Genomic DNA, 16,669 nt, shown 5'->3' on the forward strand with positions numbered 1-16,669 from the left:
CAGCCGCGCTGTTGCCCGGGTATTTTTGGAGTTGGTCTAGCCATGCAGCCTCAGCAGGTCGACCTCACCATCTCCTCGCCCAGTGCCTGTCTAGTCCCCAGGGCCGTACCTAATGCTATGGTCAGGGATCATGTGGTCTGGTCGCTGTTCAGCTTTACCTCCTGCAATTGCTGCTGCCTTGGCTTTCTCGCCTTCCTCTTCTCTATCAAGGTGAACGCAGCTGGAAAAGACGGGGACCGTCCTCTCGCTTTTCCATCCTCTTTTCAGGCTCAGCTGCTTCTTTCTCCCCCTCCCTCCGCACTTCTTTCTAGCCTTGAAGATCTCTACTTCAGCTCCTCTCTAAATTGAAGAGAGCCCTCTGTTGTAAATAATGCTATAAGTAGTAGTAAATTAGCACAATTTACAGTACAAATACCCAACTACAGTCGTCCAGTTACATGGGAACATGCCCTCTTGAACTAGGTAGGTTTTCTCAGGAGCCAGATAGAATTGCCTTGTGTGTGTGTGCAGGTACTGTTGACTCCTGGTGATTGCCTGGACAAGTTCCTGTAGTTTTCTTGGCAAGATTTTGAAGTGGGTTGCCACTGCCTGTTTCCTAGGGCTGAGAGAAACAGTGACTGGCCCAAGGTCACCCAGCTGGTTTCATGCCTAAGGTAGGACTAGAACTCATGGCCTCCCAGTTTCAAGCCTTGTGCCTTGTCCACTACACCAAACTGTGTCTCATAGAATTGCCTTGTTAAGAGTTAAATCTGCACAACAGCTCAAGTCTTCAGGGGAAATATCATTGGGAAAATGGTTGGTGATTTAAACTGCCTTTTGTTGATTAAAATAAAAGTCCCCATCCCACCCCTGTTCTGACTCCTGTGCTCTTCTGTGGCGGAGCAAAGTTTGGGGAAAAGATCATCTTTTAATTTGAAGTGAGACCATTTGTGTGCAGATGGGAAATATGCAGCTGCTAATCTGTTTTAGGGGGTCTCCCCAGCAGCATGAAATGCACTTACTGCTGTCACAACTGTTAACAAATCTGGCTCTGGTTCAGCTGCTCTGTACCTTGTCCCTTAGAAGTAGAAGAGGCATCTGAAAGGCTCCCCCCTCCCCCCCCCCCCCCGGTATCAAATAGGATAGAATACTGCTTTCTGTGCTTGCTTGATGCATAGAGAAAATAGCTTTTCTCGGTGGATCTGGCAGGTATGGGGAGTGGTGTTTGCTTGCCTGATGTTCCGAAGAAAGTGGCATGGATGATGAGATCAAAACATTAACTGGTCCCATTCGTGATAAGTCCTGCCCCTGCTATCACCCAGCTAAATTCAGGGTTTAGGCCAAATCCTGTTTCCTACTCTTCCCCTGGAGCAGTGTTTTTCAACCTTGGCAACTTTCAGATGGGTGGACTTCAACTCCCAGAATTCCCCAGCCAGCATGGCTGGCTGGAGAATTCTGAGAGTTGAGGTCCACCCATCTGAAAGTTGCCAAGGTTGAGAAACTGCCCTAGAGCAAGGGTGAGCAGTCCTTTGCGGGAGGCTGAAAACTGCATTCAAGTTGCACTAAGATCAGAAGGGGAATATGGGTAGGCCATAAATAAAGTAAGTTTGATATAGTTGCTAAAGTGTGTGACATAGTGATTAAAGTATTGATCAGGGACCTGGGAAACCATATTTCAAAGTGCATTCAACTGACTGGATTGTTCTAGATTTACTGGGTCCAGTCAATATTACTGAACCCAATCTATCTCATGGAGTTGTTACAGGATGAAAGGAGACTCCCCATGCATATGTCTTTAGCTCATAGAACAGATGTAGATAAACTGTACTGCACCAGATGTTCCTGAACTAGAGCTGCCAGGATCCCTCCCCATTGGCCATACTGGGAATTACCCTAATGGTCAAGAAGTGAAAGTTCCACATACAAACTACAACAAAGTGTTTTCATCAATCCTTTTTTCATGCTTTCTATATACATGTTCTGTGCATTCAAACAAAGACATCCTGTTCAAATGTCACACACGTTACCACATATCATTATTAGTGATGATGGATAATCAACACGTAGACAGCTGAAATACGAAATACATTACAAATTCAAATTCCACAAGTTGTGATTTATTTGTCAGAATTATTTACAATTATGTAATGTTTACATAACTTTATCCTGTTTATACAGATACGGTGGGGAGATCATAAAAGCATGTAAATAAGAATACAGAATATGAATACAGAGCCAGGGAAATTGTAATATAAAGGCAGAATGTAAAAACACTTAATGTTAAATGCATTTAAAAAATAAAAAGTAATAACCTGTTCCTCCACCCACATTCAATCTGTATAGTCATCAAATAGTGCATTTGAAAAGGATAAAAGATGAACTTTAAAAGGTAAACAGATCAGTTCCAATTTTTTCCCTATAATTCTAACTCCTTTCAGGTTCTTTCATATTACTAAAAAATGGCAAATGAGGATGTGTTTTTAAAGGCTTCACAGAAACCTCAGGAAGACTACAGATTATCACTCTTCCTGGAGTCTATAGATAAGTCTCAAAAGTATGGTGGGAAAATGCACAGACCCACAAACATTCCACCTCTCATGTATAACAAATCTTTATAGCATAACATTGTATGGAAGATTTATAAACATGCTCTGCAAAATATTTCCACAAATTTCCCTACAGTTAGGAAGACTTTGGTCACAATGAGGTTTTAAAAATATTTTTAGTTTCTGAAGCTGGAAAGGAATCAATAACTGATATTCAATCTTGACAAAACAAATATAGGTAATCTTTTTCCCTATGCAAGGATCAAAATTAATCATCACAGCTTGCTCTTAGATCCATCTCAATGGAATGCCTCTGATCAGCAATGGGCATCTAGTTAACTGCAGCTCCATATTGTTTTCTTGGCAACACTATAGAAGTTATATATCACTGCCATTGTTCATGATGTTTTCATTTCCTAGTGTAGAAGACACACTAGCAGAATAATGTGGGAACAGGACATTAATGGCAAATACCAGTACTTCAAATTGTATTGTATTGGAAGCTGGAGTAACCCTTTAAGAGTGTAATTCACCCCAAACCTCTAATGCCGGTTAATAAATAGCACTATGTTTTCAAGTAACCATAGTTTTTGGGCAGTTTGCCCACACATAGCACATTACTTCAGTAAATCCTGGTGATTAAAAATCCATAGATTTCTATACAAGGGAGAATGTCCATGAAGTCATTTGTAGCTGAGCTCAACTTAAAGGAGATTAGTTTTTACTGTATTTTTCATAAACTACCTTGAAATCATTTAGACTAAAGACAGCATAGCAAATGTCTTTAAACAAAAAGTTGTTTAAGAATATCTATACAAATGAGCAAAGCTCCATGATGCATGGGAAAGGGAAAGCTTGATCATTGCCTGACTTGAAAATGTCAACTTTTCAATGTAATAAATTCAGATTAAAATACAGTTTAACCAAGTTGTTAGTTTTGCCCTAAACAGATACATTCAGCACTATGTCCCAACACATTTACAAATTAGTTTATCTCATGCAGATTATAATCATAATGTAATTGCAAGGTGGACAGACTCAGTTACAGTGGCGATGAGTTTACTGCTGGAAGATCTGAAAGATCAGGTTAAGGACAGATCATCATAGAGAAAAGCTGTGTGGTTGTTAAGAGCTGACACTGACTTGATGACGCATAATCAATTTCATATTGGCTTGAAAATTTTTCTGAGCCTGAATTGACAGGAGAACCTAATGTTTTGAATTCTACTATAGTAAAATATTTGATTTGTCTATTTACTAAATTTATGGTCATATGTTATTGATGAATTAAGCTAATTATCTTGACTATAATATTTTCCTGCCTACTTTCTATTTCTGTCTTAATAATATAGAGAGTAGAAATCTGTGGGCATCCAGATGTTGAATAAACTCCCAATTTCTTGAACTTTGGCTATGCTTAGTGGAGTTGGACTAATCTAGAAGAACACAAATACTATACTTGGTATATAATAAGGGCTACAAAAGGCAGGATGTTGATGTAAAGTTGGTAGGGCTGAAAAACACACATTTTTTAAATAGCTCTGAGCAGGGGCTTCCAGTTGCTGCAAAGAGATTGTTCGTTCCTGCTCTAGAATGTTTCACAAAAAGAAAACTTATATTTCCTGTAGTGGTGCTTTTTGGTGCTCTTACCTTCTCCCCAATATATGAAAAACATAAAAAGTCAGTAATTCATTCAAACATGCCTCATACCATTTTTACAGGAAAAGAATGATTGCCACTCTCTAAATCAGCATTTCTCAATTGTGAAAATATCCAGGTGTGTGACTTCAAATCCCAGAATTCCACGGCTAGCAGGCAATTTATAAGAATTCTGGCAGTTGAAGTCCATATACCTGGAAGTGTCCAAGTTTGGAAAACACTGCTCTAATTTCTAGGTGGAGAGGCATACAATAATCCCAGATCATTCTTGATAGCGCTGAACAGAAAACTATTGGTTTTGATGTGATTATCTAAGATTTAAGTGACCAAAACATTTGCAAAGATGTCAATTCTGCAATAATAACTGCTAATTCTTATTTTTTAAAAATAAATTTCTTTCCCTTTCCACTTCAGTCAAGAGATCGCAAAGCTATTGGAGACTCTGAAGGTGCAGCTAACTATGGCAGGACAGCCAAGTACCTGAATATTGCTGCGGTGATAATAACCGTCATAATCTACATTATTGTCAGCATTATATTAATCAGTAGTGCATTGTTCATCGTTAACACAGTCTTCAATATAATGAAGCTTCCAGATGAAGTAAACCAGTTCAGCGTGAAATAAATAATATGTCCAAGATATCATTTTCAACAGTGTATTCTAGTTTAACATTGGTTTAGCTTTCTTCTGCATGCATTAAGCACACCAATTAACAGCTTGGTTATACTTCTGGGGATGTAGATTATGGTCTCCACTACATCTATATCCAACTAATTCCATACCACAGCTGATTAGAGTTTTGGATTATCATCCAGTTTGAGTTATTTATTGAAAAGTAGAGTATTTAACAAAGTTGATATTTTCTTTATCCCAAGGTCCACATTTCTGCCTTCCTAATCCTTGTTGCTCCTAGGAATCATCAGTTTTGTTTTTTGTTGCTTGTTACTGTATTTTGATTAATTTCTCACAGAACATTGCAGTTTGTTTGTATTTCAGTATGCTGTTAAAATCAGAACTTTCTGTATTTCAATGTGAAGTTGAGGTGAGTTCAGAACAAATAAAAATGCATCTTTATATTCTGTGTAAGTAAAGTTTTTGTTGGTAAAAAGCAGAACTTTTCATGGCATAAGTGTTCGGGTACCTTGTGGGAAGTCTCTTTGTTTTGTTCCTCTTTCAGAAGGAAAGTAGATATTACAAGAATATATACTCCATGTCTGTACAGAGTTGCATTAATTAATAGCTGGCTGCCAGGTGCTACTTGTCACCTTTAAAGCCTTTCACAGTTCAGAATCTGGTATCTGTGAGACATCTTTTCCCTGTAACATCTATTCACCTGCTAAGATCTGGGAGGGTGAACTCACTACATGTCCCCTCAACTAGAGACTGTCATCTTCAACGGCCATGTAAGTATACCTTTCTAGTTGCCATCCCTCTTCTTGGGAATAGTGTGCCATTCAGTCCCTTCTCTTCTGGCTTTTAGGAAGCTGGTGAAAACCCAATTGTCCCCTCAAGCCAGAATGCTAGATTTCCGTATTTGCCTTTTGGTCAGGAGATTGGCTTCTTGTTATTACTAATGTTTAAGTCATGACTGCTATAGGAATATTTGTAGTTGTTACTTTTTAATTGTATGATTTTAATCTCAACTATGCATTGGGTGTCTTACACCATTCAGGGTTAGCAGATTGGAATGGTTTATAAACCCAAGAAATAAATGTTATATTTTCAGAATATATGTAAATAAATGAAAAGCTTTAAGAAGTTATCCAAGAAGAAGGTGTTTAACTCTTTCCTTCTGGGTTTTTGTGTGTTTGTTTTTGTTTTGCTGACAACTGGTGTGAGACTAGACTGAAGCTGCCCTAACTAAAAGATGAAGCAGGCACTAAGCAGAGAGGACAAAAAGCCAGAAATCTTGTCTAAAAGATCCTTTCAAGGAGGTAGATAAGGAAACAAGTTGTTAAGGAAGCAAAGGAAAAACAATGTCACCTGAACCAGACAAAGGAATTTGGGCCTCAGCATATGGAAACCTTCCCCCAATGCCATTAACAGCTACTAGACTTACTACTAAATTAACATGGGCAAGTGTGAATGAGTATGTGTGTGTGCATGTGAGAAAGAGCAAATGTACATTGTAGCCAGTAAAGTTACACTGTTACTTGAAATTCACTGAGTCTCTGTGTATTCCGAAGAACCTGTTGTGCCTCTGTTGGGTTGGAAGTGATTTGTGTGTGTTCCTAATTATTTCCCAGCTGTTGACCAGGGCTGTGTGTCTTGTCTGCTCTTGTCTGACGTATCTGAAAAATCCAGGTAGAAAGCAAGGGGGAATTAAAAGATCCACACGCCTCAACAGGCTGTGAGTGTGTGAGTGAGTGACCATAAACCGAAGCTGGGAGCATGTGTAACATTTTTTTTCCAGTTTGAACTAGAGCTGAATGAAATAATATAAAAACTAATGAACCTAAACTGAACTCCAAATGTAGAGTAAGTCAAATTGAATTACATTATACATTTTTCTATCTTGCATAATTTATTTTGATTTTGAAGGTCAAAAGCTTCACTCTGACAAAAATCTTTAACAGATTATTGGTCTTTAACAGTTTAGTAGGGACTGAGTACATATGGGAAGAACAGTGATCCTTATCCTCAAATCTTTTAAAGAAATAATGTTACATTAGTGTTGTTTAATGGAAGTTAAATTACACATTTTAAAAACGTTTAACAGTTAGATGAGTGATACTGATCCCAGTAATTTTTATTACTTAAATTTATCATCTGGAATAATTTTCCCCATGCTATATGATACAGATTCCATCCATTAATAGTGCATTTTCTGAAAGAAGCTATAGCACGTAAGAATTGCCATACTGTAATAAATACTACTAAAATTTATGGTGCTAGAAGTCTCTTTAAGGTAGAAACCTCAAAAATGTCAAAAATTCTGTCATTTACAGAATGGAGCTCTGTAAAATCAACAGATACACCTTAAAAAAGAAAAAGAATATCCATGTATTTTCCTGGGAAAGTCTAAATCCAAGTGAGGTAATGTTCCAGCTTTTGCTCAACCAAACTTTCAGCAAGCCCTAGCTACCATAATCATCAAAGAGGTATGTGATAGATTTACTTCAGCAACACCTGGGAGGCACTCTTTTTCAACCTATTTCAACACACAACAGTGCATCTATAATGCTTCAATGACTCTCCTCCCCCCTGCCCCCAAAATCAATCTTTGGAGCACCCCAACAGAGAGAAAGAAGAAAGAGTCAATAATGGCAATGGAACACAGCAGCAGTGTTACCCTCTTCCGCCTAATCACTCCCCAACATCCATAGTCAAGGACCTGTTTGAGATGGAGGTCCACTGCTGAATAATAGCCTGGGTGGAAGCATATCTCGCTCATCTCATAACCATTTTGGCACTGGATTCCCTCTCCCATAATATTTCATAAGCTGAAATTCTATTCCCATTTTACTTGGGCATTCATGTTATTGAACTCAAAGAGAATTCTGGGAAAGCAGGTACAGGATTATGTGTTTTTAAGAATTATCTGAAATAGTATATACTCCCATACACATGGGAGTTGATGGTTTTTTTGTATTGGGGATTTTACTCTGTAAGCTGCCTGGGTCACTGTGTGTGAGTTAGGCAGCCATATACATTTGTTAAATAAACAAATCTACTGTAAGTTGTTCCTCTTGACTTTTCTGATCAATCTAGGGTTATTTTTCCTCTGTTTTACACAGTTGTACATCCTCTATAGGCAACCCCATACAATTGGAACAGAAAGCAAGCCAATATGAATTAATATAGGGTCAGTATTTAACAGCAGGTAGTCCAAAGTCAATTCAGAAATTAAAGCCAGGGAATTACCAAATAGAGTAGAAGCAGAGGCATTGGAAGGTCAAGGCATTGGCTGGGTTCAAGTAAATTTGAAACAAGGCTGGCTGATTTGTCTTCTGCAAACCCTGCTCTGCTCTGTTATGGTGAGAACTCAGTCACAAAAGCAATATAGCAAGACACTTCCATGCACAGCAAAGGACTGATAGTAAAACTGCAGCCTTTGTAAGTTATTTAGTTAGATCTGTGTTTCTCAACCTCAGCAATTATAAAATGTATGGACTTCAATTCCCAGAAGCTGGTTGGGGAATTCTGAGAGTTGTAGTCCATACATCATAAAGTTGCTGAGGTTGAGAAACACTGAGTTAGGTGAATTAAATTTACAGTATCTAATTTCAAATACACATCATTACACTACATGATAAATAATGGTTAACAAACCACAGCAGCCAAGCCAAAACCAAATCATATTACCATGCATATTTTCTTTGGGGTTCTCTGGGCTTAGGAAGATCTGCACCAAACTGTAGGTCATGAATGCTTCAGACATTCATTATCTACAGAGATCACATTGCTGTGTTCTTTAAATGATGGCATCATGTTAAGCTAAAATGTGGTTTGTTTGGGTGTAGCATTTGTAGTGTGATAGACTTCTCCAGAAGAGATTGTTACACAAAAATCAGATAATGTTCTTGGTTGTAACATTTAGGATTCAAAGTTCTCCTGGAAGGCAACCTAAATTCCATCATTGGGAGGGGGAATGGCTGATAACATGGTGACTGGGAACAAATTATTAACAACTCTGGCACAAACAGTGAATGGTCATCACAGAATCTGCATTTTTAAATGGGTAGTTATGTCTTGTAAAGCAAGAAGCATAGTTTTGAGTCATGTAAACTTAGTATGAAACCTATAAAAGTATAGGATATTGGGATTCATCCAAGGGCTCTGTAGTGGATGCACCAGGCCCAAGCAGTCCTGGTGCAAGTATTTGGTCTTCCCTTGAAGATCCAATGAGTAAGATATCATCAATAAAACCTACTTTGCTTATTTAAATGTGAGTGTTAATCTTGGAATTTCTTAAACTTGGTTGGAATTTTCTTGTGCAGAGCAAAGCATTTCAAACTGTTTTGCATACAGCACAGAACAAGAGAGCCATTTAGGTACATTCTATACAAATAACATTCACCCATTGAGTGCTACATCTATAGGGTTTCTATTACCTGGCATAATACAGCATCCTGTGGGAATGCTGCATTTATAGTTGATAATCATGATTTACAGTTTAACGTATTGTGCAAACACAGCCTGAAGAAAATGAGAGTTTAACCAGAGGGCTGATTAACTTTTTCCCAACCTCCACAATTTGAAATATGGTAATCCTACCCAAAACTGATCTTGAAGTGCATACCCAGAATTATTCATTCTGTAATAAGTATTTTAATAATTCTTGGCTTTGACTGACACATTTGCTCACCCTGGACTGGATAGGATGACAGAGACATCTGGTTCAAGCCAAGAAGATATGTGTTGTGATACCATTGCCCAAATCATGCAAATTCCATAATTTGCATGATGACATGACACATGTCAGTTGTCCCCAGTAGATACCCATATGCAATTAGATGGGCCAAAGTTTTGTTTCAGGTGACAACTGTTCCTCCTCCATTTTTAATCACCCATCACCACCTCTGCAGGGGGATCTGAGTGTGGAAAAATTTAAGCCATTGTTACTGAACATGCACATGTGTGCTTGACCTGGCTTTGCAAACCCATAACAACATATTTGAAGACTGAAGTACTCTAGTGTCCTTCTTGAGTAGACAAAATGAACTTCTTGTTGAGAAGGGAGATAAAACTTGTAAGCCAAAAATGGGATGAAACAAATGTTCCCTCTTACAGATGTTTCTCCAACAAGACTTAAAACCTTGTGATGGAATGCTAGGACATGTTTTTGATGCTCTCTAAACTCCATTTTTTCTGCTGGCCTTTCCAAGCCCTTAATGGGCACAGAAACCCCGTTGGTGTTCTTTCCTGTACTGTTGTAAGGTGCTTTGAGATTGCTATAAACTGAAAGCCACGTAGGAGCACTTGCCTTAAATTGCATCTTCTCTCAATCAGGTCATGATGGAACATGGCTCCCAATGTTTCTCTGCAGGCCTGCCCACCGGAGTGCATGGTTTAAGAGGTAGCCTGGAGCTCTATAATAGGAGGCAGGCATCACAGAGCCTATTTTGGGATGCAGTGGGTTAGAAATATTAGCTATTAATCACGTGGGTAGCCTGCACTGGTTCTTCATAGTTCTTCAGGCACTCTGTCTACCAAATCTAATTCCCTAAATCTATTCACAGTGAAGGTGATGAATAGATTTAGGGGATTAGATTTGGTAGACGGAGTGCCTGAACAACTATGGACAGAGGTCCGTAACATCGTACAGAAGGCAGCAACTAAAACCATCCCAAAGAAAAAGAAATGCAAGAAAGCAAAATGGCTGTCTGATGAGGCTTTACAAATAGCTGTGGAAAGAAGGAATGTGAAAAGCAAGGGTGAAAGGGAAAGATATAAACAACTGAATGCAGATTTCCAGAGAATAGCAAGGAGAGATAAGAAGGCCTTCTTAAATGAACAGTGCAAAGAAATCGAGGAAAACAATAGAATGGGGAAGACTAGAGATCTCTACAAGAAAATTGGAGATATGAAAGGAACGTTTAGTGCAAAGATGGGCATGATAAAGGACAAAAAAGGCAGGGACCTAACAGAAGCAGAAGAGATTAAGAAGAGGTGGCAAGAATACACAGAAGAACTATACAAGAAAGATCTTAATGTCCCCGATGTCCATACTGGTGTGGTCACTGACCTTCACATCCTAGAGAGTGAAGTCAAGTGGGCCTTAGGAAGCATTGCTAACAACAAAGCTAGTGGAGATGACAGTATTCCAGCTGAGTTATTTAAAATACTAAAAGATGATGGTGTTAAAGTGCTGCACTCAATATGCCAGCAATTTTGGAAAACGCAACAGTGGCCATGGGATTGGAAAAGGTCAGTTTATGTTCCAATTCCAAAGAAGGGCAACGCCAAAGAATGCTCACACTATCGCACAATTGCACTCATTTCACATGCTAGCAAGGTTATGCTCAAAATCCTACAAGCTAGGCTTCAGCAATACATGAACCGAGAACTACCGGATGTACAAGCTGGGTTTCGAAGAGGCAGAGGAACTAGAGATCAAATTGCCAACATTCGCTGGATCATGGAGAAAGCACGAGAGTTCCAGAAAAATATCTACTTCTGCTTCATTGACTATGCAAAAGCCTTTGATTGTGTCGATCACAACAAACTGTCGCAAATTCTTAAAGAGATGGGAGTACCAGACCACCTTACCTGTCTCCTGAGAAATCTGTATGCGGGACAAGAAGCAACAGTTAGAACTGGTCATGGAACAACCAATTGGTTCAAAATAGGGAAAGGTGTACGACAAGGCTGTATACTGTCACCCTGCTTATTTAACCTATATGCAGAGTACATCATGAGAAATGCCAGGCTGGAAGAATCACAAGCCGGAATTAAGATTGCAGGGAGAATCATCAACAACCTCAGATATGCGGACGATACCACCCTAATGGCAGAAAGTGAAGAAGAACTAAAGAGCCTCTTGATGAGGGTGAAAAAGGAGAGTGCAAAAGCTGGGTTGCAACTCAACATTAAAAAAACTAAGATCATGGCATCTGGACCCATCAATTCCTGGCAAATAGAAGGGGTAGAAATGGAAGCAGTAACAGACTTCATTTATCTGGGCTCCAAGATCACCACAGACAGAGACTGCAGCCATGAAATTAAAAGACGCTTGCTCCTTGGGAGGAAAGCTATGGCAAACCTAGATAGCATATTGAAAAGCAGAGACATCACCTTGCCGACAAAGATCCGCATAGTCAAAGCTATGGTTTTTCCAGTAGTAATGTATGGCTGTGAGAGCTGGACCATAAAGAAGGCTGAGTGCCGAAGAATTGATGCCTTTGAACTGTGGTGCTGGAGAAGACTCTTAAGAGTCCCTTGGACTGCTAGGAGGTCAAACCAGTCAATCTTAAAGGAAATTAACCCTGATTGCTCATTGGAAGGATTGATAATGAAGCTCAAGCTCAGATACTTTGGTCACCTAATGCGAAGAGAGGACTCTTTGGAAAAGACCCTGATGCTGGGAAAGATTGAAGGCAAAAGGAGAAGAGGACGGCAGAGGATGAGATGGTTAGATAGCATCACTGAAGCAATGAGCATGAAACTGAGCAAACTCAGGGAGGCAGTGAAGGACAGAAAGGCCTGGCGCGATATGGTTCATGGGGTCACGAAGAGTCGGACACGACTTAATGACTGAACAACAACAACTACAACAGACAGCTTGGGAAAAAAAACACAAAGCCAAATATGAACTATTGATGAACAACCAGGAAAGCTAATAGTAATTATGCTGAGCAAAAAAATCAGTAACGTTTTTACACTGTGAATGTTTTAACTGTTCACAAAGCAGATTAATTCTGATGTCTTCTACTTCTCAGTAAAAACAAGAAAAAATGTTCATTAAAAGTTGTCTAAAGTGGTAAGTACATAACCTGCAGGGAAAAGTTATGTTACGAAGACTTTAAAAATGAACCACAGGTTTCAAGAGGCCTGGAGTAAAAGATTTATTTTAATTTGGTTTAAATTAAGAGGGATGCCCTAAATAAACAAATTAACATTACAGGGTTTTATCAATCGAACAGAGGAGACAGCACTGACAGCTTATCAGAGTCTCTTTAGTTTGCAGTCTGAATGTTTTAGTTCCTCGCACAGCAGATCCACTGCTTTGTAAACTGTGCCAGGAGGAAACAGAGCTAATTCCTTCAGTCCCTGGTTTTCCCTGAGAGCTTCAGCGAGAAGCGTGCGGCAATATTCTGTCATAAACCCCCGCGAAAGCCTGCGAAGAAGAGCCAGATGAGTTGCAATATATTTTTTAAATAAAAATGCATTATAGTCTTCAAAGAATGAAGCAGAGATTAAAAACTGATGACTTACTGTAGTTTCTCTAGTTTACAGCCTGGGTGTTTTAGCCCCTCACACAGCCCTTCAAACACTTTGTCGTCCTTGTCACTTGGAGACAGAGCTAACTCTTTCAGTCCCTGGTTTTCCCTGAGAACCTCAGCAAGATACTTGCAGCAGTTTTCAGTCAAGGCACAACAGGTTAGCCTGTAAGGCGTTGAATTACAGTTATATTTTTGAAAACAACCATCCACTGTAATCTTGAAGGTTCTACAATGAACATGATTATTTAACGGAGCTAAAACTGCTTCTCCCTGGAGAAATTTCCAGATGTTACATAAATAAAACAGTTACACCAATAGAATAAGCATGTGCACAGCCAGTCCTTCACAAGGGGAAGCACGGCTTTGTTACAAAAACATAATGCCAGAGTTACTAGCTTAACTGAGTGGGGCAATGCCATGGACATGATGAGGGTCCATGGCTCCCCCCCCCCGCAAAAAAATAGGGCTTTTGGAAAAGACCCTGATGCTGGGAAAGATTGAAGGCAAAAGGAGAAGGGGACGGCAGAGGATGAGATGGTTAGATAGCATCACTCAGGGAGGCAGTGAAGGGCAGGAAGGCCTGGCGCGATATGGTTCATGCGGTCACGAAGAGTCGGATATGACTTAACGACTGAACAACAACAACAAGCCTGCGCTGTTTCGAAACTCACGCAGCTAACAAGCTATTCGCTGAAACACGACGACTGTATCGTCCCTCAGAGCGAAAGTGAAGCTGCTCCGGGGCCTCCCACTTTTGCTTCTCCATTTGTTAGGGGCTGGTTTCATTTCCTCTCCAGAGCGCGTCTCTGGACCAGCCGCGCCCCGTTTCCTTAACTTGGCGGCGTAACCCGGCTCTGCCCCTGGGACGCTACGCGGAGTTTTTTGACCCGGGAGTCATGTCGTCTGACGCCGTTTGCCTCGACCTGCAGCCTTACTACGACGGCGCCGACACGGAGCGGAGCGGCCCTGCTGCCCTCCATCCTGACGCGAGGAGACTCGCCGAGGAGCAGCCCAAGGACTATGTCCTCTGGTCGTTGTTCAACCTTTTTTTCTTAAGCTTCTACTGCTTCTGCTGCCTCAGTTTCGCCGCCCTCGTCTTCTCCATCAAGGTGAGCGAGCCCAGCACGGACGGAGAAACTAGTTAGGCGCCGGAGCTTTTTCCATGGAGTAATTTTCTCCGTGGCATAGCATTTCTTTCGGGAAAGTTTGCCTCCGTTTAATATTTAGAGCAGCGAGGTTTCACTTGCTTTTCTTTCTCTTTTTGGCTCCCTCCCTGCAGTCCGCGGGTCTTTCAGGCTTCTCTCAACATATCAATTAAACGGAAATTCCAGGCGCTACTTTTTGCCGGATGAACCTCACTGGCTGAATTTCTACGTACAGTATTGCACTAGCGTGACTTTTCATGGAAAAGCTGCCAACCCTAGCTTAACGCTTAACCGCCGTTTAAGGGACTATAGTTCTCCTTTACACTGATGCATGATAGGGAGCTAAGTGTTGGTAGTTTTTACAGCATAGGACATTTTTCTTGGTGTGTGAGGAGAAAAGTATAGGGGAATTCAAAGATTTGCCGTTATTTATTTGTGAGACTTTTGCTTTAGTAATCTCTCTTTCTAACTGTAGCTTTATGTGTGACAGGCAAGAATACATGAAGAAACCAGCCTTGAGCTTGCTAATGAAGTGCAGATTCAGAAGATTGGGGGGGGGGGGGTCCCACTAGTTTCAAATGAAGTCCTTCTTAAAGGCAAAGAGTTGTACTTTTGGAAGGGCAGTCTTCCAAATGTTTCTGGGCTTCTCAAATTGAGAAGAATTTGATCCCATTCTGTCTCCATCATCTGACTTCAGAAAGAGTGGGTTATTGATTTATGATATTAATACACGACACTCCCAACACTTTACAGTCATACAATATAAAGTTATAAACATATTAAAGCCAAGCAAAATAAAGAACCATAATTATTTCTGAAAACAGAAATAAAAAAGAAACAAAAATAAAATGGACAGATACTGTTTTAGACTGATTGGCAGGTCTCAAGGAACCCAAGGCTAAAATATGAACAAAGATATGAGAGGCAGGAACTTTGACTGATGATAGCAGTGATTGTCACAGTGGTCATAAATAGATAATTTGAGGTTTAACTGGTATAATTATGTCTTAAAGTTTAATTAATTTTCTTTTTAATGTTTTATCCTTTTCAGTCAAGGGATCGTAAAGTTGTTGGAGATCCTGGAAGTGCAGCTGCCTATGGGAAGAAAGCCAGATGCCTGAATATTGTTGCCTTTATCTTGGGCATTGCAGTCACTATTGTTTGTTTACTTCTAATGATTGTAAGTGTAAGAAATTACCTTATAACATTAAGAGAAATGAATATACACCAGTGATTACAGCCAGATCAATGGAGAACAAATCATTCATCCAGGATATTCCCACCAAACGTTCTGTTACCAAGCCTTGGCTGCCTTACTTCTCTCTCTCTCCTGTATATTTTCCCTTGCTAAAAGGAGGAATTCTATGTAGCACAGTTTAATACAGCTTGCCATACTGAAAATGGGAGAGATTTATATTGCTTCTAGAGCAGAGTTTCTCAGACTGAATTCCACGGAAGCCCAGACTTCATGACAACTTGACAGAGTTCATGAGCGACTAAGACCAGACAAAATGAAGTTCAGTTCAACACAGCCAGTGGTATTCAAAGCAATTTTTCTAAGGAAAAGCAATCACATCCCAGTCATTGAACATTGTTTTGTGTGGTTAAAACATTAAACTCCCAAGTAATTGTGAAGTTCAAGTTTAAATTTTTGTATACTAGAAATGTTAATTTTGCATTTATAATAGTTTATTTTTTATACTTGGGGTAAATGGAGGAACTTAATGGAACCATAATTGGGGTTTCAGTTTTTGTGAAATTCAAATAACTTTATAAATTTGCATAAATAAATGACAGAAAGCACAAAAAAAATGTCTGACAGTTTTAGAGCTTTGCCTCTTGATCAGGAGTTCTAGGAATTTTTTTAACAGTGGAGGCAAAGTAGACCCTTCTATGACTTTATAATGTACTCCATCTTGTATTCTGTACATTTATCAGTATTAGTTGAGCCTCTGAATTTGTTTCTATCTTCTTTGTCCTGTCTCTGTTTGATATGAGATAAGCCACAATGGACTTCATTGCTGTAACCTCCTTTTATATATTCCAAACTGCATATTGCTTCCCTGAATTGTGAATGGCTGTGAATTAGAAACTTTGTAATTTCTTTACCGTTTCCTCTGTTTGAAGTGAGAGTCAAACTTTCAAAACTGGTATGGATTAAAACAAGTGGCAATTAGAATGGCACCTGTTTAATTTATTTATTTAACAAATTCCTATAGCTGCCTATCTACCAAAGGAACTTTGGGGAATGAACAGAGATTTTTAAAAATCCATGTTTACAAACAATTGAGCCTAAGTCAAGGCCCCTGAGAAAAACTCAGTATCAATCTGTCGGATACCTCCCCCCAATTAAAATCCTGTCCCCAGTGCCTGGAGTAATATGTCTTCATGGCTTTCTGGAAGGCCAACAGGGTAGGGCTGTCCATATCTCAGGGGGCAGACTATTCCACAACAC

General features: G+C 39.7%; 1 protein-coding gene across 1 annotated transcript; it reads left to right on the forward strand.

Annotated features, from left to right (window-relative positions):
• Positions 1–42: 42 nt before the first annotated feature.
• Positions 43–16,393, forward strand: LOC103048724 (interferon-induced transmembrane protein 1-like). Its single transcript, XM_088145102.1, has 2 exons — positions 43–210; positions 15,266–16,393. Exons 1-2 carry the CDS (start codon positions 43–45, stop codon positions 15,446–15,448), a joined length of 351 nt encoding a protein of 116 aa, XP_088001228.1. The 3' UTR covers positions 15,449–16,393.
• The last annotated feature ends 276 nt before the right edge of the window (positions 16,394–16,669 follow it).

Source organism: Python bivittatus, unplaced genomic scaffold, assembly GCF_059951505.1.
Source record: "Python bivittatus isolate LINGU-HERP-01145 unplaced genomic scaffold, Pbiv_v1 ctg000480_np1212, whole genome shotgun sequence".
NCBI lineage: Eukaryota > Metazoa > Chordata > Lepidosauria > Squamata > Pythonidae > Python > Python bivittatus.